This window comes from Engystomops pustulosus, chromosome 1 (genome assembly GCF_040894005.1).
Source record: "Engystomops pustulosus chromosome 1, aEngPut4.maternal, whole genome shotgun sequence".
In the NCBI taxonomy this organism is placed as follows: Eukaryota; Metazoa; Chordata; class Amphibia; order Anura; family Leptodactylidae; genus Engystomops; species Engystomops pustulosus.
In genome coordinates, this window is record NC_092411.1 from 65,926,399 (window position 1) to 65,953,882 (window position 27,484).

A 27,484-nucleotide genomic window follows, 5' to 3' on the forward strand; every position below is an offset into this window, starting at 1 on the left:
CTGGTGCACATTTATCATGCAGTGTCCAAAAGAATTGTGTGCACTTGCTCTGTTTGTTCTCTGTTAGAGCAGTGCCAGGTAAGCCAGATTCATGAAGAACTGGCCCCCTCTGCACACTCTACAGGCAAACTGCACAATGTGGGCCATTGTGTATAAGGCAGTTAAAGGAGCTTAAAGGATTCAAGAACAGGTCAATGGTGAGAGTGAAAACAGGTCAATAGCAGATCAGTAGGTTTTCAAGTCCCAGCACCCCAAATAATCAGGGTAGGACCAGCTACCCTGACAAGCATAGGCCACTACACTGGTTTGATGTAAATTGAATTGGACTGAACTGCAATTACCTGACTTAACAACCACACAGTGTATAGCATTGTACTTCTGGTCATTACACAATTAATTCAGCTATACCAGATTGGTGCAGGGCAGGCTGATTGCTGGAATGACATAGTCAAACTCCACCCTTCTGTTCTGGAACCCATTTAAACAATTATGAATTGAGTCACACTGTCAAGAAGATGTTTGGATGTCAAATATGTCAATACTACAGTAGATCTCTAGTGAGTTATCTAACACAATTTGTCCTGAAACTAATTCAATACAGCATCACTACATGCTAAAAGTCCTGAAAAAATTATTGCCATCACTTGCCACTATTTTGCCCTATCTGCCACCTTCACGCCACAGAAGTTACTGTCCCCATGCCGGTGACTTTTCACATGTGAAAAGTCAGTGGCTGCATTTATTTCTACACCAGGCACTGCCTGGCATGAAATAGATGCTGCACAGCAGCCTGCCTGGATACATCAAGAGGCAGAAGCTTCTTTATGTATCCAACTGCGAACATGCAGCAGCAGGCCTATGATAAATATGCCCCATAGACTCATTCTGAAAAGCATTCACCGTATTTTCTGTACTATAAGACACACTTTTTTCCCCAGAAAATGGGAAAAAAACAGTAGTGCGTCTTATAGTCTGGATGTAGCCTGCAGGAGGGAATGGAGGGCACGGCTCTGCCAGGTGATGCTGGTAGTAATAGCAGCCCTTCACAGTGAAGCGCAGCGGCTGTGCTTAGTGCCGCTGCGCTCCTCTCCTCCTCTCAGCCCTCCACTGCTGGAGGGAATGTAGGGAAGCTAAAGCTGGCAGAGCGCAGGGCTTTGTAACTCATATATATATCGATGTCCTCCAGCTTTGTGGCAGAGCAGCAGCAGTGGAGAGAGAGGGGGAGGAGAAAGGCACTGGCTCTGGCCAATCCCGTTGGGCTTGTAAGAAGCCCGGGAGGTTCAGAGTGCAGAAGAAGATGAAGGCTGCTGGCAGAGTGTGAGAAGAGGAGCCTGTGCATTGCTGCAATGTCTGACCTGTAACTTCTCTCCAGACAGGATCAGATAAGTGATAAGTGCTCCCTGCCCCCAGGTCTCTGCGCTCACACTCTTAACCCCTTGTTGCCTGGTATGTAGAGGCTGCTGTCTTGTGAAGGTACCTTATCCCACAGACCAAGCTCTTGTGGCCATTGTACAAGGACTGTCACATCCTGTGTCCCCTCCCCATAGATTGTAAGCTCTTGTGGCCATTGTACAAGGACTGTCACCTCCTGTGTCCCCTCCCCATAGATTGTAAGCTCTTGTGGCCAGTATACAAGGACTGTCACCTCCTGTGTCCCTTGCCCATAGATTGTAAGCTCTTGTGGCCATTGTACAAGGACTGTCACCTCCTGTGTCCCCTCCCCATAGATTGTAAGCTCTTGTGGCCAGTATACAAGGACTGTCACCTCCTGTGTCCCCTCCCCATAGATTGTAAGCTCTTGTGGCCAGTGTACAAGGACTATCACCTCCTGTGTCCTCCTCCTCCCCATAGATCAGTGATGGCGAACCTTTTAGAGGTTGAGTGCCCAAACTGCAACCCAAAACCTGCATATTTTTTGCAAAGTGCCAACACAGCAATTCAAGCAGTAACTTTTTACAATCTTCTTGGTCCCTGCTATACCACAGCTTTCAATGCGCCTGAGGGCATCAATATCTTTCTCAGAAGTAGAAGAGATTTGGATTGCCACTGGAGCTTCCCTTGACAGCCCCCTGAACAGGGGGCCATTGTACAAGGATTGTCACCTCCTGTGTCCCCTCCCCATAAATTGTGAGCTCTTGTGACCATTGTACAAGGACTGTCACCTCCTGTGTCCCCTCATCCTCCTCATAGATTGTAAGCTCTTGTGACCATTGTACAAGCACTGCCATCTCCTGTGCCTCCTCCTCCTCATAGATTGTAAGCTCTTGTGGCCATTGTACAAGCACTGTCACCTCCTCTGCCCCCCTCCTCATAGATTGTAAGCTCTTGTGGCCATTGTACAAGGACTGTCACCTCCTCTGCCCCCTTATCCTACTCATAGATTGTAAGCTGTTGTGGCCATCATACAAGCACTCACATCTCCTGTGTCCTCTTCCTCATGGATTGTAAGCTCCTGTGACCATTGTACAAGCACTGTCACCTCCTGTGTCCCCTCTTCTTCATAGATTGTAAGCTCTTGTGACCATTGTACAAGCACTGTCCCCTCCTCTGCCCCCCTCCTCCTCATAGATTGTAAGCTCTTGTGACCATTTGTCACATATACTCATACCTATACAGCCCTGGTAACTCTTGAGACCCCCTGACTACATGCCAGCATAATTCTATCTAAAGATAGACAGCGGTGTCCGGGAGAGGAGGAGGGGGTGACCGCTGCTCGCCCCTGCCCCTCTCCAAAGAGGAACATGGCTGCACTGCACCACCCAGTTACTTTACTGTTACTTTAGTAAATATTTTAGCACACTATTTGGGGGAAAAAACATTTTTTCTTATTTTTCCTCCTCTAAAACCTAGGTGCGTCTTATGGTCCAGTGCGTCTGAAAAATACGGTACATTTCCCACAGAGAAAACAGGTAATTATAGTTTACATTTTATATTTAAAAGTGAAAATAAGAAACGTTAAATTTGAGGCATATAAACATAAATGGTGTGAGTAATATTTTTCAATTGCATTGAGAAAATGATTATTATAGGATGTCTTTATCATTTTGTTGAATAAATTGTGCCCTTTTGCAACTTTACACGATGTACATAGCTTTGAAAAAGGTGTGACTGTGGTGTCACCAAGACATGTTTACAATACAGGCAGTCCCTGGGTTACGTACAGGATAGGTTCCATAGGTTTGTTCTTAAGTTGAATTTGTATGTAAGTCGAAACTGTATATTTTATAATTGTAGCTGCAGACAATTTTTTTTTTTCCCCCAGTGACAATCGGAATTTCAAAATTTTTTCTGCAATGAGAACAAGGATTATCAATAAATTATCAACATGTCTGGGTTGCACCGGACACACTTAAAGTTCGGGTCCCTTCATCTCTAGGGATCACATGCTCAGCATTAGGGAAACCTCATCCTCCTGAATCAATAAGGACACCTACACAAGACATTGACAATAGTTCCATATCCCGTATATGTGTCCTGTATGTGTCCTGAGTTTCTTCAGTACCTGAGACATTTGGGGAAAATACGTTCTTTATGTCACCTATTTGTCATCCATATTTACAGACCACAAAAACTATGGTAGGCTGGTAGGTTAATGATTCCCCAAGCTTGTTCCAACCTCTTGAAGGATCACATGATTGTGTTACCAAGCAACTAATCCACAAATACATACCACATGCAGATGACTCCTATGTGACATCCAAATTCTTCACAGACTTCTATGGGCTGCACAGCAGCCCTTACATATGTTATCACTCTTAGGCCACATGCAAACAGCTGTACAATTTTCAGCCAAATGGTGGTCTACATAGAAGTCTATGACACCCTGTCACCGCACCATGACCAAGCCGGACGATCACCATGCAGAGTATAGGAAATGCGTTTTGCTTGGCTTTCTATTTAAAAAGGGAGGGGTGAGAAGCGCTCTTCTCTCCTCTCTCCTGCATCCAGCTGCATGCTCACCAAGGTTATGAGCCACGCAAGCACAGTTTACAAGGCAGTTATCCAACTAGTTATATACTCATTACCAAATGAGTAACAATACTAACAATGTATAGCAGACAACAGATGCTATCAGCCTTAATATCTGACATCTCTTAATGGAGTTCATTTCACAACATTAAGCTACAAAGAGCAGTAATTAACAGTTCCCACCATCTGCATGTATCGGCAGCATAGATAACAAATAGATGGATTATGAAGAATACATAGTAGATAAGCATACCACTAGGAGACATCTAAAATTTTACAGATGGATTGTAGCATGAGCAAAAAGAGTTTAGATCAGGATGTGTTTCTATTATGATTTGTATTAATGCACATAAAACAATCTTTATCTAAAACATCATTTTATTGTAGCAAAAAGAATATCCTCATATATTAAATGATTAAGAAATTATAATTACCCTATTACTCATGAAGTTCAAAACTTAGCTTATTAACCCTGTGTTTTGACAGCTGGGTTCAGAAGTTAAGCAGAACTTTTGTGCTATGACGGTCTAGTTAAAATAACATAATAGAGTTATATAATCTTGCTCAAAAACAAATATGTTGTTACTGTCACCATATATTGACATCACTAGTTATCCTGCAGCTGTTATGCAGCATCAGATCAACTGACATTAACAATAATTAATATTTCAAGCAAGACTAGAGGGAAAGTGACCATTTTAAAGATGTTATACATTTGGGTGCAACAAAAAGACAATTTATTTTGAATTTAAAATTAATATTGAACCACTTAAGGGAACATAAATTAGAACACATGAATGATTCTAGATTATGTGCTATTGTGAATGACAAATGAGGAACGAGTTGTAATGGCAGGTGTAAAACACAATGGAGTTTACAATTAATTTTGAATGCAAAATGACTGTAATTTTCCAGTTAAAATCATCTCTAATTCTGAGTTATATTAGAATTGTATCAAAATACACGGATTCAGCATAGATGCTATTCATTTCCTCCAAGCTATAATAACCATAAATCAGGATTCCCTTGTCAGCTGAGATATAAAGAGATGACAGAATAAAATTATATGAAAAGTAAAATTCAACAAATTGAGCAAAACCATGTGTCTCGATAGAGCTCCTGGAGGGCCTCTAATGCTCTTCTCACATTGAAACATGTACAGCTACAGGGCTCTACACACAATTTTAATCAGTTGCATTCACAGATGACGTTTCATATTTATTACAAGTTCCTTTCTATATAAAAAAGAAACATGTGCCAATAAAGCAGCTCATGGATTAGCGGAATAAGGTACAGTTATTCTGTAGCTTCAGTAAGGAATATTCTCAATAATTCCATCCTCTAAAGCAAGGTACAGGCGGTCCCCTACTTAAGGACACCCGACTTACAGACAACCCATAGTTACAGACGGACCCCTCTGCCCACTGTGACCTCTGGTGAAGCTCTCTGGATGCTTTACGATAGTCCCAGACTGCAATGATCAGCTGTAAGATGTCTGTAATGAAGCTTTATTGATAATCTTTGTTCCAATTACACCAAAAATTTTGAAACTCCAATTGTCACTGGGGCAAAAGAAAAAAAATTGTCTAGAACTTCCATTATAAAATATACAGTTTCGACTTACATACAAATTCAACTTAAGAACAAACCTCCAGACCCTATCTTGTATGTAACCCGGGGACTGCCTGTATATAAGACTTCAAAGGATATCACACAGCAACCCATCTAGCTAGAACCCTAGACTGGTGTTGTAACTCCAACCTGAAGCCTTGGGTGGGTCTGGAGCAGTCCTTCACGACAATCCCGTAACAGGTGTTGCCGTGGCTGCCTACTGAGAGAACCTCAGCCATAAAATCGCACCCCATGATCGGCCCAACTATTAGTCATTGTCAGCTGGAAACAGTAAGGGAAAGATTATTGCCTTCACAGTCCCCGATGACGCCAATTTTGGGACATCCTGACTTTACCCCAGGATGCGAGAATGCGAGGATTCAGTATTTAAACAATGGAGACGAGCGGGCAAATGTAGGGCAGAACATTTTAGTAGGGACTCGGCATGGTTGACTAAGCAAGGTATATAAATAGGTGAACATATAAGTGATAAACAAAGTTTCAAAGTGTGAATTATCGCTATTTATTAAAAGTCTGATATTTTGCAGTGGAAAAATTGTTGACAAACATTTAAAACATTATCAATCTTTGCAGCGGTAATCTTTATGTGGTTGTCCACGTTTTTGCATAAATGAACTCACCACTTCTATCCTTTTAAAAAAGAATTAATTTGACCAATCTTTCTGACAAGCTTTTTCTTTCCTTTTCTTCAGACAAATATGGGCATCCTGAATCTGCAAACAAGCTTATAATAACCTAATAATTTAGGAAATAATTTAGGTAATAATAGAAATTGCATCCTAAACATCAGATTGTCATGCAACGTTATGCCATTGTGTATTCTCAGTTTTCGTAGAAAGAATAGACTATTACCTTTTCCCTTCCAATGAGCTTGTGATGCAAATCCAATATGTCCACCATATTTCCTGTTAAATTCTGCCATTAATGCCTTGTATGGATTCCGAATGAGTAAAACAGCAGCATCAAAAGCCTCAATCTCCTTTCTTCCACTTTCATGAGTCTTTATGCAAATTGTGCGCCCATTTCTCCAGTGGTCTCGCTCCCCTTTAAAGCCTTCAAAATATAAACAATGAATAATTACTAACGTGGTCAAATGGCTAATGGGGATATTATTAAAATAAATAATTTAAACACCATATTATGGCTAAGGCTATGGCTATGGTTTTATATTTCAGAATAAAAATACAGGTATGGGGTAATCTCAATTGTAGCTTCATATATAATTTCTATCATGGCACAGAATTTAATGAAACATTGAAATGACTGTTGTCGTAAACTATATGTTATATGTTCAATGTACAAAATTAACAAACATAAACATAGCTTGAGCTTCCTCTGGTTAGACAAAGGTAACTTAACTTTTAAATAATAGTTATTTAGAACATAATATTTGTATCATCTGGTTAAAGCACATAATGGGGCAGATTTACTTATCCGGGATATTCGCGATCCAGTGGCGCCTTCTCTGCGGTGGATTCGGGTCCAGCCGGGATTCACTAAGGCAGTTCCCCGGAATGCACTCAAGTTCACTGGCCTATTCCTAGTGCAAGCTCTGCGACATTTTTTTTAAAATGGGGCGGTTTTTCCGAATCCGTCGGGTTTTCGATCCGCCACGCCCCCCATTTCCGTTGCGTGCATGCCAGCGCCGATGCAGCAAAATCCGATCGCGTGCACCAAAATCCCGGGGCAATACAGGGAAAATCGCCGCAAATCGGAAATAGTCGGGTAACACGTCAGGAAAACTCGAAGCGGGCCCTTAGTAAATGACCCCCAATGTTGTCATTTTATTTCAAGATGGAAAATAAGATCCAGAAAACTGTTCTTCATTGCAGTTCTTCTTATGTAGGTAGCTCCTTTTTGAAATACATTGGAAATCGCTAAAATTGCTGGGAAACCCTCAGGTGCTAGGTGTCTCAGCGAATTGACTCATGGCATTTGGAATTTTATCAACTATCCTGTAGATAAGGGATTTTTTTTTTCAGGAGACAAATCCTTTAAAGGGGTCATCTAAGGTTAATAAATAAATTGGGGATGGGCTGTGGCCCCATCTACTTACCCCCTCCATTGTTCCCAAAGTCCTGTGCCATGGTTTGTCAGATCTGTGCCCCTGTTTGTTTACAGCGGGATGGAAGCTGCGCTCAGGGAGCTTCCAACCAGCCCGGCCACTTCCATCCATTGCAATATCCCAGCGTCTACATTGCTGATAGATAGGGACGGATGGGAGTGGCCGACCATCATGGCCCGGGACAAAGGTAGTGATGGAGGAGGTTAGCGCATGTTTATTTTTTTTACAAAGCCCGCCCTAATATATTGAGTAATCTCAGACAACCTCTATAATCCTCCAGAATATTTACTGGTAATTGTAGTTTATAGGCACTTTGTATATTCTCTTAAACTAAAATGTTATATAATTTAAATGTAGAAAAGTTAAAGACATAAAGAGGCACATAATATACAGTTGGTCCTAGGACTAGAGGATCTCCTTCTCCTCACAAAATGCATCAATGAACATTGTCCAATAAAAGACCATGAAAAAACACTTATTTTCTTTTTTTGTAAGTATTTTATATGCTTTGCTTTAATATTCAAATATGAACAGTACATAAATCTTAGTAACATCATATGTTAGTTTCAATGTCACAAATTGTGGCTTGCAGAGTTCAATTCGCTAGTGAGTGTTTAAAGTAACATATAGGAGCACATTTACTTACCCATCCCTGCGCGATCCCCGCTCTGCGTTGTCTGACCATAATGCTTTCTGCTGCAATTCACAAAGATCGTGCGCCGGATATCCTGCATGTGTCGCTTCCCCACTCAGGTCCGCCGGAGTTCACGATCTTCCTCCCGGTGTATGTAAGTGAATGTCTTGTGACACAATTTTTAAGTTAAATCCCGCAGTTTGTCTGAATCCATAGGATCGTCCAACGGCCCAGCCCCCAATTGCGGCAAAATCCAATTGCGACACAATTGCCAGCTAAATACTGTCCCAGCGGCAAATTCCCCGAAAACGCCCAAAAACCCAACTGAAATGTGATCCACGTACCCTTAGTAAATTAGCCCCATAGTGTCTGTGTCCATTTTTCAAGTTGTATAACACTCACAGAGGGCGTGTCCCTTGAAATGTCACAGCATGTGGACGATACTATTCCATCTTACAGCTGGAGGAGTATGAGTCTCTGCCCAAGGTCTAAGAGTATGTGAGTGTTATATAACTTGAAAAATGGAAACAGAAACCACAGGCAGGTTCGTTCTTAAGTTGAATTTATATACAACTTGGAACTGTATATTTTATAATTGTAATCCCAGTCAAATTTGTTTTGGTCTCTGTAAAAATTGGATTTTAAAAATGTTGAATGTTCAGAAGAACCAGGATTAACAATAACGTTTCATTGCAGACACCTGCGAAATACCAGGAGCTAAAAGAAAATATATGACATACTTTAAAAATGAAATAATATACAGGCAGAATATTACGTACAAGATTCTGTAGGTTTGTTCTTAAGTTGAATTTGTATGCAAGTCAGAACTGTATATTTTATTATATACATAATCAGAAAATAAAAAAAATTTAATTACTTATTTATACAAGGGAAAATGGCAGAAAATGCCCCAAATAGGTTGAGGTAAAAAGAATGCACATATTTTTTTAATAAAGTATATTACATAGTTTACTATTATCATGGTACTATTATCTTATCTCTTTGTCTACCAAGTGTTTGACTTTGTTTTTGCTCGATATCCTTTACATTACTCTCACAAGGGGGAGCAGACAATTGCTTTCATTGTATTTGTTTTCTAGCTCATTTTCTACATATCCATTTAAGCTAGAAATGAAATGGTCTGTGCTGACAGTTTCCAATTCTATATCAATGACCCAAAGTCCTTACCGAGGCAGAGAGAGGAGAACTATGAGCAAATAAACAAACAGTCTTTAAGCAAATGATTCTAGCCAGGGGAAACATAAGATGTAAGTAGCTGTATTACATCAATTATGGATGTGTAATTTGTTTTTCGGAGTTATGGCAGGCGGAACAGTAGCATGGTGGCTAATCTAATAGTTGCCTGGAAACATTGTTGCCTAGTCAAATAAGTAAAAAAAAACAGCCCCGAATACACATTGAATGCTGCTTGACATTTGAAAAGTACAAGGAAATATTTCTAATCGTAAACTCCTTGTGAAATAGGGAGGATGAGGGAAGGGCTTTAAATGAATAGGTCTAATCAAGGCTGAAGATTCCTTGGAAGATTGCAGGTAAAGATCTTTCAGTAGAACAAGTTCTGCGTATTCTTTTGACTGATTGCAGAGAGGATTACATGAGTTCAGTACTACCTGACCCAGCTTGTCCTTCTCCAAGTGCTAAAATTGTTCTTCTTACTACATGGTTTATCGGAGCCAGTAACACAGCAATATTCTGCCCCTTGGTCTGCAATCAGATTATTCTCACAATAAATTAACCTTCCTTACTAGGGATTAACTGGACTATGATCTATGGGTTAAATGATTACACAAATAATTATTGTAATAGAATATTACACCTTTAGGGACACTCTTAGACCTAAATGTCCAAGCACTTTGTCTTGTTTCTTGCTTCTTCACTCTTTAAAGGAAATCTAAAATCAAAGTCAACCATTATAAACCACTAGCACTTACTCAAAGATCCAGGCACCATGGATCTTCTTACATTTGCTATCCATGGTCTGCTTGGTTCCCAGAGCCCCTCTATGCTGTAGATTTACAAGCTGTTAGACTGTGCAGAAGCACTTCCCCCTCCCATTGTGTGCTGAAACTTCCTGTGAGGGAGAGGGGAAGTGCAGTAGAAGCAGAGGGGGAGGGGGGATAGTTTAACAGCCTATGAATCTGCAGCAAGTATGGGCTCTGGGAACTATCTCATTGGCATAATTTTAAAAGTTGATTTTAGAAGGAAGAAGACCACGAATAACAAATATAAGAAGATTATCACAGTCACTGTGCACTGTGCTGGATCTATGGGAAATATTTATCAGGGCATCTACACCAGAAAGTGGCATAGAAACCATGAAATAATCACAATATCAAGCTAGCTCCTATTCTACTCCCTTATTATTGTTCCTAGGCTGAGTGCTTGTTGCTACCTTTCCTCTTGTGTATGCCAGAAAAATAAGAGGATATTCTGAATTTGCTTCAGTGATTGTGGATACACTGAGCAGCAAGTTTGACTGCAAACAGCTGACACATACAGCATATTTTACCAGATCTACATATTGTCTCACTAGTGACATCTAATGGCTTGACACTGTATGCCACAGCAAGACTAAATACCACACACGGTAGTCAAAGAAGGAGTCTGATGATAACCCCAGTGCTCTCACTATGTAATACACAAATGAGAAAAAAAGAAAGTGAGGATGCAACAAACTAAAATAAAATTTGTATACCCCATGACGATCCACGTATCTGTGATCCTCATGTTATTTTAGTTTGTTACTTGCTTTCATATGTGACACTCTGAAGAATCCAGCCAGTTTATGCAGGTGTCAGTATAAGGTACTGCCCTTGTAAGGGCAGGAGTCAAATTCTGGGGATATCAGAGACAGTTTTCTACTGACTGGGAAGTGGTGAGCACCCTATACCCTGTGAGTATCATCCCTGACACAGATTCTCTTTACCTTACAGTGCATATGTTTAGATTCCTGTGGCCAGTGACTGATTTAGCCTCTCTGCCAATGATGTGCCAAGCACTTGGGTAGCTGACTTGCCGACATCATAGCCCGAACGGAGCAGCCACTGATGGCTGGATTGCATCAAGTAGCGCACCTGCGCGGGGGGGGGGGGGGGGGGGGCGCTGGAAAGGTGAGTACAAGGTCTATTATTTTTTTTATACCGGCCCCACACCAGCCCCGGAACATTCGGCCAACTGGGATTTTCCTCAAGTGGGTTAAATGGCCAGTCCGTCCCTGATGACAGGTCAATTGAAATACCGACATATCCCCATGATAAGTCCTCTTTAACACATATTGGCCCACATTTATGAAATTGTTTGCGCTTAAATTGGTGCGCTACTGCACCAAAGAAAAATGGTTCACACTTCCAGAGCAGTGCAGGGGGCACGAGATTCATGAAGACCATGGGGCACATTTGCTTACCAATCTGCTGGAGTTCACTGAACGATAATGCCCTGTGCCGCGATTCACTAAGATCGTGCGCCAGATATCCTGAATGTGTCGCTTCCCCGCTCAGGTCCGACAGAGTGCACCATCTTTTAATTGGTGCATGTAAGTGCATTGTCTTGTGACACAATTTAAAAGTTAAAGCCCCCCGATTTGTGTCATAAGGAAGCCAGCGCAGCTGTGCCAAAAGATGATCGTGTGCACCAAAATCCCAGTGCAACACCTGTTAAATATCTGTTCAAGCTGTGCAATCCCCAAAAAAGTTGAACAGTCCGACAAAAGTGAGCAGCGCGACCCTTAGTAAATAAGTCCCCTTGTGTCAGTTTTAATTTATCTGTTGCACTCTGCACACTCCACAGGCAAACTGCACATAGCACGGACTGCATTTGTTTTGATAAATGTGGGCAATTGCGGTTATTTTTTAAGATAAACTTTTATTGTTTTTTTTTAAAAATAGAATTATCTAGAAAACCAATCTTCAGACAGATTTAAAAAAATTCCAGATACCGAAGTAGCCGCTTTCAGCTGGGTGACACATTCATGAAGGACAGAGCTTGGACTTGCCAACATAAATGTGGCGGCCGGTGCGGATAAACAACGGAACACCCCATTCTGTGCATGGGATTGTGTTGCAGTGCACACAGTGCAGCCGCGGCACAATACTAGCGCAGACACTTCATAGAAACATGTGCCCCTGTGACTGGATGGGAACATCAGACACATATAGGAGAGGAAAGGAAATAGGAAAGATAGCCTATCACTTATAATGGCATATGATAACAGACTACTCATTCCTTGATACACGTTACTGAACATGTCCAGCCAAGAGGAAAGGTAAAAATGGACACATCTGTGCTCTTGAGATTTCATTTTATTGACCTCCTAAACTGCCCTTTGCTCATACTACTGTGAAGATGGCATATAAAAGACCCGGAACACGAGCTGTCAATCAGTCTAAAGGGAAGTAAGATACTGCAAAGAATATGGTCAGTATATCATAACACAGAATTATTTATTTTTATTAGTCCACAGAAAGAATTATAATATACAGGCAGTCCCCGGGTTACGTACAAGATAGGGTCCGGAGGTTTGTTCTTAAGTTGAATCTGTATGTAAATCGAAACCATATATTTTGTAATTGTAGAAAATTTGGCCCCAGTGACAAATGGAGTTTAAACATTTTTTGCTGTAATGGGACCAAGGATTATCAATAAAGCTTCATTACAGACACCTTACAGCTGATTATTGAAGCCTGGGACTATAGTAATATCCTGAGAGCTTCACCAGAGGTCAGAGGGGTCTGTCTGTAACTATGAGTTGTCTGTAAGTAAGGTGTCCTTAAGTAGGGGACCGCCTGTATACGGATATACTGTATTTGTTGCTGAATGTAATGGTGAAATATAAGTGATTACAATATTAGAGTTCTTCCTGTTCCATGTAAGTGCTTGATATTGTAACACAATTTGAAAGTTAAATCCCGCGCTCAGTACGAATCATTTGGATCGTCTGACAACATGCACCCCGATTTATGTCACATGAAAGCCAGCGCAGCTGCGCTAAAATCCGATCGTGTGCGTCACAATCCCCTGTTAAATATCTGTCACAGCCGTGCAAAACCTGAAAACATCAGAAAGTCTGACAAATGTGCTTCTGTGGACCCTTATAGCCCCAGTGTATATTCTGGTCAGATTCCACAGACTGAGCATAGTACATGCATCAGGTGTCCTTACATCATAGTCATAAAAAATATAAGCTGTCCGCGTCTTCCAGCCAAAGAGCAGTATCATGCATTATAACTACAGCATCACTGATGCAGTTTGGCTGACAGACAGGGGGTTTCTTGTATTAGATATCACTATAAGGAACACCACACATAGAAACCTACATACACATGTTCATACAATTTGCATACATTAAGCTCATTTCACACACAAATCCACTTGCTGTTTATGAAGGGTAATGGAGGGAGAGTGGACATGCAGGGGAGTGCTATAGATTCAGGCTGAAGGCTTCACACATCCTCCCCAGCCCTCTGAGACCTGACAAGCTGGGGCAATTCCTGGTTCTGAGAGGAGGTGCACAGTACAGCTTCTAACACCCTCCTCACCCCTGACACTGACCCCAGGGCGCTACCACTGTATACACAGGCGCTTCTAACATCCTCCTGCACTCTGCAAATGAGGCACAGTATAAGAACCGGTCCAAGACCTGCCAGTCCATCGGGATTTATTCTGGGAGATTATCCAGCTGCTTGGGCCCAGAGCCTCAGCCCCCCTGCCCCCCTGTAAACTACACTACTGATGCTGGTTTATGGCTTAACAGCAAATTCTGTATATTTATTGGAAACATTTCCAAACAATGTATTATTTATGTTACAAGGATAAAACAAATGCAATATATATCTTTATATATATATATATATATATATATATATATATATATATATTTCCTGGTCGTCCTACGGCAGCACTGAATGGGGTTAAGTCTCACGTCCTCCTATTGGACAGAAGATAACAATTGATTAGCAATAGAGATTGGCAGGCTGACTCCCTATAAAATACCCCTGAGCCAATGAACACACGTGTTTTTTTCTTCTGTGGAAGTGGATAACAAGAAGTTTGGTTGAGCGTTGGCTCCCTGTCCCACGGTTTGGGTGCTCCATTCCCTTGGGACCGCTGCCCGGTGGCAGCTTGTTGCATAACCCGAGTGTGTTACAGGGACACTGCACAGCACAGGATGTCTGGCTTGCTGTATGCTGATATCAGCTGTTATCACCTCAGGCAAGTATCCCTGTGTTCCCCGCTGTATTCTGTTTCCCCTGCCTTACCACGCCTGCCAGGGGTGGAGTTGGGCTTGCCGGGTGTCATGGCGCTTGTTGCATTGCCTCGGCGTCTCGGTGAGGCGGTCTGCGCGTGCGCGGAGATGCGACAGAAATTCTGTCGCGCCACTTTTCTGGCGCATGCGCACGATCTGTCGCACGGGCGCCGCGGCCATTGCGCATGCGCAGGTAGGAGGTCCGGTCTCGCGAGACTTCCCATTTAAACAGATATGGCGCGGTGCGTGGGTAGCGCTCGCCAGGCAGCAGAGCCTACCCACGGGAATCGTAAGTGCTCACCTCCGGTGCCCTGCTGGTTCTGTTTTATGACAGTGTGATAGTGTTCCTAATGTTGTGTGTCTTCCAGATGCCCTCAGGAAGAAAAAGTGCCAGAAAGAGCAGGCATAGATGTTGTACTACCTGTCACCAGCCCTTACCAGAGGATTGGGAACCAGACTTGTGTGCAGGATGCATTCCACACCAGGAGGAGATGAGCTTACAGGCAGATTCCACCAGGTTTTTTTCATGGCTTAAAACTACTATCGCTCAGGCGGTAGCTGAAACATCTCTCTCCCAATGTACAAATAGGAAAAGATCATATCCTGTACCATCAGACTCTCCAGGGCCCTCTAGCCATGAGGAGTATAGGTCTGAGGGGGAGGTCAGCTCAGAGGACGAGGCAGAAGCCTCTCCAGATGATTTCTATCTGTTTAATAAAGAAGGTGTTGCCAGGCTTATAAAAGCTGTGAAAGAAGCAGTGGAGTCAGATAAAGACACTGATGATCTCTCTAAGAGAGAAGCTCTTTATTATTTCCCTAGGAAGAAAGCCAAATATTTGCCCAGCCATCCAGATTTGAAGAATCTGATGGAGGCTGCTTGGAAAAAACCTGATAGAAACCCCAACCCTGGGGTTAGATTTAAGTCTGTGTACAGATTGGATCCTGCTTTATCCGCTGAATGGGAGTCTCTCCCTAAAGTGAATATGTCTCTGGCTAAGTTAGCACTTAACTCCATCTTTCCAGCTGAGGAGGCGACCCTCCTGAAAGATCCTATTGATAGGAAGATGGACTCGTTCATAAGGCGGGCTTATACCCATTCTGCAAATATATGTAAAACCTCTCTGGCTTCTGTTCCAGTGGCGAGGGCATTGAGGATCTGGCTAAGCCAGCTTACCAATGATGTCAGGGATGGTGCATCAAGGAAGGATATTGTAGAGGATATTTCTCTTCTCAAATCAGCGGCAGAGTTTCTTTGCGACTCTCATGTGGATACAATCAAGCTAACATCAGCCAGCCTGGCCTCCATAAATTCTATAAGGCGTGCGCTCTGGATAAAGCTCTGGCCGGGGGATGTCCCCGCTAAAACCCATTTTTGTAATCTACCATTTCAGCCGTCAAGTCTGTTTGGTCCACAGCTGGAAGAGATCCTGAAGGTCATCAATGATGACAAGGGCACTTCTTTTCCCAAGCCTAAGAAAAGAACAGCTTTTAAGTCCTTTCGTTCTAGGCAAAGATCTCCACAAGTCAGAAGACAGTTTAGAAGAGATGACAAAAGGGGTTTCAGGAATCGGTTTGTCCAGAATAAAAAACCTCATTCGGAGCCCTCCAAGAAGTCTGAATTATGACGCCAGGCCTGTCAAAGTCGGAGCAAGGCTTTCCCAGTTTTCCCACATATGGGTCAAAACTTCTTCAGACGCATGGGTCAATTCTCTTGTGAAAAGAGGTTATTCTCTGGAGCTAACCAGCTTTCCTCCAGACAGGTTCTTCATCAACCGATCTGGCGATCTGATTGTTCCTCATCTTCTTCAAGAATTCATACAAAAGGGTGCCTTGGAGCCTGTCCCCTATCCCCAGAGAGGTTCAGGCGTGTATTCCAGAGTATTTCCTGTCCCAAAGCAAGGAGGATCTTGGAGGCTGGTGATAGATCTTACTTACCTCAACCAGTTTATTCTGAAGAAGAGATTCAGGATGGAATCAATCAGGACAACCATACCCTTAATCTCCAGGAACTGCTTCATGACGACAGTGGATCTGAAAGATGCGTATCTGCATATTCCAGTACTTCAGAGTCACAGGAAGTTTCTCCGGGTCGCTATACTACAGGACAAAACAGTACTGCATTACCAGTTCACGTGTCTACCCTTCGGTCTGAGTTCAGCGCCCAGAGTTTTTACGAAGGTCGCAGTGGTGTTATCGGCAGCCCTCAGGTTACAAGGCATCCAGGTGATACCCTATCTAGACGACTGGCTTCTGATAGCTCAAACGGAGCACTTGATGTACCACGATCTAGCAGTAGTCCTGAAGACTCTGGAGGTTCATGGGTTTGTGGTCAACAAAAAGAAGTCGTCTCTGGTTCCTGCAACCTCTCAGAAATTTCTAGGTTTTATAATAAACTCTTCCAACATGACGCTCTCTTTGTCATCAGCCAGAATTACCGCTCTGAAGAAAGCGATCAAGCATCTGATTCTGCACCCCAGGACAACAATCAGGAAAGCCATGGCAGTCCTAGGTCGAATAACCTCGGCTATAGAAGCAGTCCCATGGGCAAAAACCCATATGAGGGGTCTCCAGGCGTCCATTCTCTCCCAATGGTCAAGGAGTCTGCGGTCCTTGGACAAACCAATGACGGTCTCAGTCCAAGCTATCAAGGACTTAATCTGGTGGTTCCGAAACCCACTATTAGGCAGATCCATCCAATTCCTTCAGCCAGTGATCCTTACGTCAGACGCATCCAATTGGGGCTGGGGCGCCCTTCTGGAAGGCCAGTGGGTTCAAAAGAGGTGGACACGGTCCGAGTCCAAATTGCCTTCGAACCTCAAAGAAATGAGAGCTGTACGTCTGGCACTTCTTCACTTCTCCAGTCTCCTACTCGGGCAAGAAGTTTTGGTCCGATCAGACAACCTGGCAGTTGTCTTCTATATCAACAAGCAGGGGGGCACGAAGAGCCGGTCCCTTGCCAGAGAGTGTTCCCTCCTGATGACCTGGGCCGAGCAGACGGTTCACAACATCTCAGCGATTCATATCAGGGGAGTTTTGAATGTGCAGGCGGATTGGCTGAGCCGCAATCCAGTCAGACCTTCGGAGTGGTCTCTGAACAAACAAGTGTTCCAACAAATTGTCCAGAAAATGGGTCTTCCTCAGATAGACCTGATGGCGTCGAGGTCAAACTCTCAGCTTCCCCAGTTTTGCTCCCGGTACAAGCAGGAAAACCCAGTAGTGGTGGATGCACTCTCATTCGACTGGACAGACCAATTTCTTTACATATTCCCACCGTTCCCTCTCATTCCGAGAGTGTTACAGAAGATCAGGAGAGAGAAAACGACAATTATAGCCGTGATTCCGTTTTGGCCGAGAAGGGCCTGGTTCCCTCTTCTCCTGTCATTGTCAAAAGGGGAATTCTGGTTTCTCCCTCCCCGGAAGGACTTGCTACTCCAGAACGGGTTCCTTCACCCCAACCCAGCACCTCTCCATCTGGTGGCCTGGAAGCTGAAAGGGGGAATCTAAGAAGGTCGGGGTTTTCGGATGAGGTTATTGACACATTGGCGGCCTCTCGGAAACCGAAGACGTTAAAAGTCTACCAACGTGTCTGGGGAATCTATAAGCAATGGTGCTTATCAAGAAGAGCTTCTTCTACTCATGTTCCTTCCCTCCTTCAATTTCTGCAGGATGGCTTAAAGAAGGGCCTGAAGTTTAATACACTGAAAGTCCATTTTACCGCCATTAATTCTTCCTTAGGCGGAATCTTCTCTGAGAACCTGTTGGTCAGGAGATTCTTCAGGGGTCTGAAGAAGTTAAAGCCTACAGTTATGTCACCTCTACCGTCATGGGATCTTTCCATTGTTTTAAAACATTTATGTCAAGAACCATTCGAACCAATCTCAGATATCCCTCTGCATCTTCTCTCCTGGAAGACTGTTTTCCTGGTGGCCATTTGTTCTGCAAGGAGGATTAGTGAAATCCAAGCCTTCTCCTGTAAGGAACCGTATCTGAGAGTCATGGAAGACTGCATAATTCTTCGTACAATGCCGGGTTTTTTGCCAAAAATACCTTCTCAATCGGCTTTAAATCAAGAGATCTTCCTTCCTGTCCTGGGTACAGATGCCCCGGAAGAAGAGCAAGCAAAGCTTCAAGCCCTGGATGTGAAGAGATCAGTTCTCGCTTATCTCCAGAGGGCAGAAGCTTTTAGGGAATCTGAAGCCCTGTTCTTACAGTTCAGAGGTCCTAATAAGGGAAAACGGGCTAGTAAGTCTACCCTAGCCAGATGGATTAAAGATTCAATTTCCATGTGTTATGATCTAGAAGGCCTTCTATCTCCTCTTAATTTGAAAGCACATTCAACGAGGTCAACGGCTGCTTCATGGGCGGAAATATCCCATATATCCTTGGATCAAATATGCAAGGCGGCAGTATGGTCGGGTCCTTCAACCTTCGTCAGGCACTATAGGCTCAATGTGGGCAACGGGGTAGGCTCGGCCTTCGGCAAGAGTGTAATTTGTTCGGCTGCCTCGAAGTAACCCGCCCCTTATGTTCTACTGCTTTTCAAGTCCCATTCAGTGCTGCCGTAGGACGACCAGGAATATCGAAATTTGCTCACCGAAATTTTGGTTTCCTGTAGTCCGTAGGCAGCACAAAGATCCCCCCCAATAAAAAATACTTATTGCTGCATAAAAAAACACGTGTGTTCATTGGCTCAGGGGTATTTTATAGGGAGTCAGCCTGCCAATCTCTATTGCTAATCAATTGTTATCTTCTGTCCAATAGGAGGACGTGAGACTTAACCCCATTCAGTGCTGCCTACGGACTACAGGAAACCAAAATTTCGGTGAGCAAATTTCGATAATATATATTGGTTTGAGAACAAATGTACATTTTATTTTGCAATTGTACTCTTTATAAGATATTGCAGGATTTATTCTGGCTGCCATACTTGATAGTACTTGACAGCATTTCTCTACTATGGGTCATAAGTCATCTGTTTTTCCTCCTTTTGAATCAATGCTATAGGAGCACAGATTGGAATTGAGTCCATTTTTTTCTATACCGTCTACTTTATAATATGAACCTGGATTCATTTCTAAAGACAATTTGTCTAGTATGCAGAAGTCCAGGTGCCAAGATCATGGCATTACTGCAGACAGGACATTCATTATTGATAGTAATATTGGGAGCTGCTTGTTGCTGGATGAGATGATACTCTCATACTGGTGGTTTGTCTGGTCATCTGAAGCCTTTTCACCATATGTGCAAGCCTTTGTGTAACCAATCGACTGCAAAAAACTAGGGCAGAATGTCCTAAATGCAGGCAACTTGCCAAAATAAACCATTCTGCTTCTTGTAGTCCAAAGTGTGATAAAGTAACAGTGAAAGATGTCACAGAGTCAGGTCTAGCTGTCAACTTTCAATCAGCAAGAAGTACGGTGGCCTCTGAGAACCTTTTTATAAGACAGCATGGGGGATCACACCCCTACTTATGGCAAACCCTAAGCTGTAAGTGCATGCCGAGTTTTACAGCAATCTAAACTTCCCATCTGAAGGCATCATTTTTAAGCAATTACCATCATTACATTCACACATAAAAACTTCCATTCAATTGCAACATCTCCTCTTTGGTGTATTGTTTTAATGAGTGGGTAATCAACGTTTTTTTAAGATTCTAAAAATATAATTTATATTACATTACATTAAATCAATGGACTGTACCCATTACATTGCAAGTAGTTGATTTTTTTTCTCTGCTTTAGAAATGGTACATATAATGTCTGTGTGAGCAGTCGGCTGATGCTTTATTCATTGTCTGGATAGCATTACCATGTACAGATGCTGACCTTTACTCCGCTCTTGCACACAGCTGGAAAGGCGGGAAATTCCCATCAGAATCCTACAATCTGTTTAGACGCAAACTTTATGCTTCAACCCACCTTTATTATACAATGATCCATCAAAGTAATAACTTCCAGTATAGAAGCCGGTAGCCAGTTCTATCAGATGTCGGGCCCAGGTGTTTCCTGCACCGGGAAAACTTGCCAAGGCAATAAGTTGTTTTGTGCGATTTGGTAGAAATCTCCTGTCCATACATCGGTTATCTAAAAACATGATGAGATGAAAAGGCATTTCACTCAATGAGATGCTTTTTAACAGACAACATAAAAATAGGCAATGTAGCGGTTATTTTATCACTTTTTATAGAAGATAAACTTCCCTTTACAGATATGATAAGTAAAGTAACATCCACATTCAGTTATATCAGGACATACACCCAAGTAGATATGATCACTACAGAAATAAGTGCTATTTATATGATTTTGTAGATATTAAATGTAATGCAGACTAAAGGTGGCTTACACACTGTAGATGTTCTTCATCTTCCCAGCATGCCATTTACAAAATAGTTGGAAATTGCTTGTTATAATGACAGCAACCCTATACTATTCCTATAGCATTCATGTTACTATTATTTTCAGTTACTGTACACAACATGATGAGCAAAAACACTCCCTTTGACTGTAAGTAATGTTAGACACATCTCAGGGTCTGCTCACATCATGTTTTGCACCTACATTTAGTCTTTTTTGGCACATGTTAAATGTGTTAATTCCATTAAAATAAAGTCCCTGCTGGCATCTTCTGTGCAAGTTTACGTAAGTGTACAGCAAAACCAACAGTACTAGACAACACTATTCATTATTACTGTATCCAGCTGAATAAATGCATACACGTATGTATGTACGTAATGGAATCCATGAGTAACAGATGCCACTGGCCAGAAAATCTATAAGACCAGAAATCCATAAGATGTATTGTATGTATGTTTTTTTTTATGTGAAGACCATATTGTTATATATAAAAAGTAGCATCACTGGAACATTCCCAGGCACCTTATCAACCCTTTGCCAATGTTACAAGAACTCCATAGCTCACGGCAAACAAACCAGCCTCTGATCTACCAATAGTAACCTTTTCTCACAGACCCATCCTGTGGTGCCATCAGAACTGCGGTGCCACCTCTGGACTTTTGTCATAAATCATAAGGCCTTGTTATGGGTGCTCCTGCGCTCTATGGGTGCTCTAATAAATAGCCAACCTCTTTCCTTATGCACCGCCAGATCTTCCTGCCTTGTGCCCTAGAGAAAGCTTGTTCCGTATGCTCTCTGTCTGTATTGAGATTTCCTGTTGTGACCCCGGTTCTGTTCCCGACTTCGCTCCTTTGCTGCCTGACCTTCCGCTATTTCCCCGACTCTGATCCCATACTGCACCTCCTGACCTCCTGCCTCTCCCCGACTACGATTCTGCTCTGCGACTCTGTACTTTGCCACTGTGGACAAAGTTGCACCTGTGGAGCTACCTGGTGGTAGCACACCACAGCAAGTCCAACCTGCTTTGCTGCAGGCTCTGGTGAAACCTGGGTACCACTTATATTCCGCTCCAAGGTGTCGGCTTACATCATTGTCCCCGGTGGTCCAGTGGGTCAACTACCCCTGGAGCCTGACAGGCCTACCTTGGAGGTAGAAGATGAGGTAAAAATATACTACTTGGGACTGGCAGGCTATATACTACTTGGCAGCTGGCAGGCTGTATACTACTTGGGGCTGCCTGGCTGTATACTACTGGGGGCTGACTGGCTATATACTACATGGGGGTGACTGGCTATATACTACAGGGGGCTGGCTGGCTGTATACTACTTGGGGCTGCCTGGCTGTATACTACTGGGGGCTGACTGGCTATATGCTACATGGGGGTGACTGGCTATATACTACAGGGGGCTGGCTGGCTATATACTACAGGGGGCTGACTGTCTATATACTAAAGGGGGCTGGCTATATACTACATGGCGCTGGCAGGCTATATACTACTGCGGGCTGTCTGTATAGTAACATGGGGGCAGGCTGGCTGTATACTACTGGGGGGCTGACTGGCTATATACTACAGGGGGCTGGCTGGATATATACTGGGAGACTGTGACCAATGCATTTCCCACTCTCGGCTTATAGTCGAGTCAATAGGTTTTCCCAGTTATTGGTGGTAAAATTAGGGGTCTCGGCTTATACTCGGATCGACTTATATACTATATTGATAAGTTGACACATTAGAATTCGGGTTTGGACGAGTTTGATCAAAATGGATTTTAAAAAACTGTTTAAAACAGCCATTTAAATGTCTGTGGCCTCACAAACTTTGCAGTGAGGGTCCAGTCAACCCTTATGATAACATGTTAAGGTGAAAGCAAAAATTAACATCTTTGTGGGTTAGTTTCCTACTATTATTACAGACAGGACCTAAATATTTTCTTGTAAGCATAGGGAAAATGTAAAGCAGCAGATGTGGAGTACAAGACATAAGTACTCCTAGTTCTGTAATAACGCATAATATTGAGAAAGAGTTACTGGAATGTTTCTGCCATCCTACCTTGTACTTGTGTTTGATACACTATGAAGTAATCTGGTGTGCCACAGCTCTCAAATTCCTCTCCAGTACATTTCTGAGCACACAGCTGCTCATCCTCCCGCTCGTGAAGTGTAAAATAAGTTGTGGGGAAAGCACAGTGACAGACTGTTCCTGCAAGTACTGCCAATGGATATTCCTGTGGGAAGTCAATGAGAACAGTAACTTAGTGTAATGGAAGAGGAACGCAGAATGTCATATATTTCCACTGATGTGACTCAATCCTTCACATATTCTCTTCAAACTGAATCATTTAAATACTTTGGAAGACACAGACTGCCTGTATATATATATACATAGATTACAGCTTTTGTAGTTACTTTTATTTGGTGCAGATTAGTATTATTATTTGTGTTCTATAAATAAATACTATTAAAGGAAACCTGTCAGGAAAATTTTACATAATACACCACTAACTGCATGTTGTCAAGATTCTAAACACCTCTCAGATAATTTTTCTTCCATGGTCCAGTGTGGTGGCTTCATCCACACTTTGACCACAAGTGAGATGTAAATTATTTGTATAAAGTCACCGAGGCAGAACGTTTAGAATTGAAGTTAAGCTCTCCTCTACCTAAGAATGTCCCATTTACTAAGCTTCAGGAGAGTTATTTAGTGATGAACCTGTACATAAGGGCATCAAGTACAGCGTTATGGGTGTTTGGAGGCAGGAAGAGCTTGACTTCAGCAATAAACTTACTGCTTTGGTGACTTTATACAACCAGTTTACAACTCTCTTTAAAATTCATTTTCAGTAGGATGCCACCACACTGAGCCATGAAATAAACATGTAACAGATGTAACAATGCTTAACTACATAATAGTAGTGGTTTATTAGGTCAATTTATGCTGAAAGGTTCCCTTTGATTCCACCCCTTTCAGTGACTAACTTTATGTTGCGTGAAGAATAGTGCAGCGGCGACACAAAGGGGTCATGTGCGACACATATGTGCAAAGTCTGACAGAAAACTGGCACAAAGACCTTAGTAAATGTGTCCCCTTGCCTTTGGACTAGCAATTTAGTAGAATCCAGGTTGAGGAAGTCCTGATCGATCTATAGGTCTATTGGACTGCCACATACAGGCACTCTATCTATTCAATTTTTCTGCAGGGCCACCTACCCGCTCCTCTGTTTTGAAAACTTTTTTGGACTGCCACATACAGGCACTATCCAAATTTAATTGTCTCCATAGCAGCCTCCACACGTTGTCTTTATAGCTGCCTCCACACGTTGTCTCCATTGCTACCTCCACACGTTGTCTCCATTGCTACCTCCACATGTCGTCTCCATAGCTGCCTCCAGAAGTTGTCTCCATAGCTGCATCTACATGTCATCCCCTTAGCAAATTAGCTGTGTCAGGCTACATTTTCGGGTCTGTTACCAGCTGTGATTTTCTGGCGTTTTTATGGGTCACTCATTTTACCAAATAATGAAAGCTGGATGACTGATTGCGCAACTCCCCCTCACATGCCTCCACACATCATCTCCATAGCTGCCTCCACACATCGTCCCCTTATCAGTTTTATTTTTCGGGTGTTTCACCATACGTTATGGATCTTGGTCACTCTGTCACCGCCATGCTGTGTTATCGACTAAATATACGGTCAACCTTTTGTTCACAAAGGAAATTATTTCAGCGCTTCTTGCTCACCTCCTTTGGTTCCTCTCTGCCGCCATATCCAGGCCAAATACCGATACGTACAGTGCTACACGTTATCCTCGCCAAAAGGAAGGTTTTTAATTGGTTTGAAGCCCGAGTCCATTTGGGATATGTCGCCATGCCACTCTCTAGCCTGCCACTGCTGCCGCTGCCTCTGCATGCCGTCCCCTGTAGTGTCAGGGTCAATTAATGGGTGTTTTAGATGCTATCTCACATCACTCGGTCACTCTGTCATCACCATGCTGTTGCCCATAATTTTGGCATAATGGTGCAGTTAGGCAGGCTCAGAAGCATCCATGCATACTGCCCCTGCTGTATCCTGTCCATTTCCATGGTGTTTCCATAATTTTCTGAGGTTTCCATTTTTTTGGCCAAGCTTTCCTGTGCAGAGCCTTGGTCCCCTTGAAAAATGCTCGAGCCCTCGAGCATCTGAAAAAGTTCGACTTGAGTAACGAGCACTTGAGCTTTTTAGTGCTCGCTCATCTCTAGTCATATGCACATGCAGAGATTTGTGGTCTAGAATTCTAGGAACATTATTGTTATACTGAAACATACTGAAAAATTATATACAGTATTAGCCAAGATTACCACACCATTAGTCAAAACACCAGCCCCACAGGTATATGTTGAAACCACTATATCATCAATATGCTACAATTTTCCCTGTAGTATAAGCAGTTAATAAAATTCTTCTATGCGTCATGTGGGAAAATTTGCTACTAGAATACTGAAGAGATGTTTTCAGGCAAAAGGGAATTATATTTGAAGTTAAAATGATGAATAAACTTAATTGTGCTGTAATAAGAGACCTGAGCAAAATTCACAAGTAGGAAGGAGAACCAGGATGAAATGCATATCATTTTTTAGGATATCCTGGTATAGCATATAATTCCAACAGTGGGCTATTGGAAAGATATGCTAAAAAATTAAGTCTAATAAAAAAACTATGTAAAAAGAATAATATTTTCTCAACTCCAAAGCCTCTTTTCATTTCAAAATATGTGATCTTAAAAAAAATATATATCTTTTTTTAATTAGCAATGGGGAAGAAGTTTCCGACAGAATTCTGTCCGCACCACATTTATCAACTAGTCCAGCAAAAGGGTGTGATTTATGAAAAGAAAAAGTGGCTCTGAACCCAAAATTGTGTATACCACAAATAATGCTAATTGTACACAATTTTGTCACAGCCTTCTGAAATGTATTGGTCATTTATTTAAAAAAAAACTTTAACATTTAAGTCTAAGACCCTAATAGGGTCACACATTTTATAATTGATAAAGTTTCCCATCCACTGTCGGGAGCTGTATCCGGTGGATAAATTGGGTTGTACAGACATTACTGTATGTATACCCTCTTTATCATAACTAATCCTATATCACTGGTTATAGGGGTGTGCCAAAGACATTTGTATGTCCATCTAACCATTGATATGGTAGTTGGTATAATATAGGGGGGTGTGCATACAGTAACAAGTGTATGGCCATCTTCATCTGTAGCAAGCCAGCAGGACATGGGACATCACAGGAAGTCCTGAGTCTTGCTGCCAGTGGGTCATGTGACCTGCATCTCCGTGGGTTCAATTAGGAAACTTTTTTAGGGTAAGTATAATATGGGTGACCCTATTACAACCTTATACTTAAGTTTTCTACAAGTTGTCAACCTCTTTAAAATACACCTTAGCGGCTTTTTGTGTACCCTACAATAAATATATAAACATCTGAGCACTACCTTTTACATGAATGTCAGTTTATTATAACCAATTGCTTATAGAAGGTGGAAAATTAAAAATATAAAAAAAGTATTAATGCTGCAAAATATCCTATAGTACATATCAAGGATAGTCAAGGATGTTGCATGTGCCTATATATATATATATATATATATATATATATATATATACATATATATATATATATATATATATAAAACCATATGAGAAATGACATAGGACAATATGAGTACCAACATGAGACAATACGCAAGATAACATACATAAACCTTTAAGGCACTCCTAAAAAATCTAATAAAATATCACAGGAGAGCTTAAAGGATCAAAAATTGGGGAAATGTATTGCCATCAACGTTTTAAGCTTTGGCTTGTTCAGAAATAAAAGATAGCTTCTTAGTTATATACCTGGATGCCAAGTATATAATTCTGGTGATAGCTGTTTGGAAATCTTCTATTTTCTAATATTTTTGTGCATCCTGACTATAAAATCTAAATTCCTTAGATCCCACTTGATTCTCTCATATGAATCATTTGTAAGTTCTGGATATTGTACTGTTTTCCAATTATGTTATAGACTTGTTTTTTCCCCCTTCAGATATGTGCTCCATTGAACTATGATATGATTATGCATATTCTGCTCTTATTTTGATAATATCTAATTCACGATATAAGAAAAAAAATGAAATTATCAAATGTTTCTGTAGACCTGATCTAATTATGCATCGCATTGCGAAGATGAAAAATAATTACCAAATGCTCTAATAATTTTCACGAAAACTTGCAAAATCTTTAATTCAAGTTTCCAGCGCTTACCAGGTCATCAGCAGATCAAACAGTTATCTAAATGCAAGTGTTCATATTAATAGTAAGGTGGCTCATTATAACACCAGTCTATTTCTGCACATTAACCACTTAAAAAAAAGCAAAAAAGACTTCAATGAAAATGTCCCCTTTGATGCTGAACTTTTAACTTTTCTCATCTATAGAGCGATTACTAGACAGAATCTTCCACAATCTTATCTTGATGTGGAAGTTCAGAATTAGGAGGATGAGTTTTTACAGCTGACAGACAATTTATCACCATGCACA

At 41.9% G+C, this 27,484-nt stretch overlaps 1 protein-coding gene across 1 annotated transcript in view; it reads right to left on the reverse strand.

The window, feature by feature from the left end:
• The window catches only part of WSCD2 (WSC domain containing 2), a 212,850-nt gene that overhangs the window by 31,683 nt on the left and 153,683 nt on the right, over positions 1–27,484 (reverse strand). The window contains exons 6-8 of the mRNA XM_072142674.1: positions 22,967–23,141; positions 20,481–20,645; positions 6,454–6,654 (exon numbers count right to left, since the gene is read on the reverse strand). Coding sequence (XP_071998775.1) covers positions 6,454–6,654; positions 20,481–20,645; positions 22,967–23,141 — 541 coding nt within the window. The remainder of the gene's footprint in view (positions 1–6,453; positions 6,655–20,480; positions 20,646–22,966; positions 23,142–27,484) is intronic.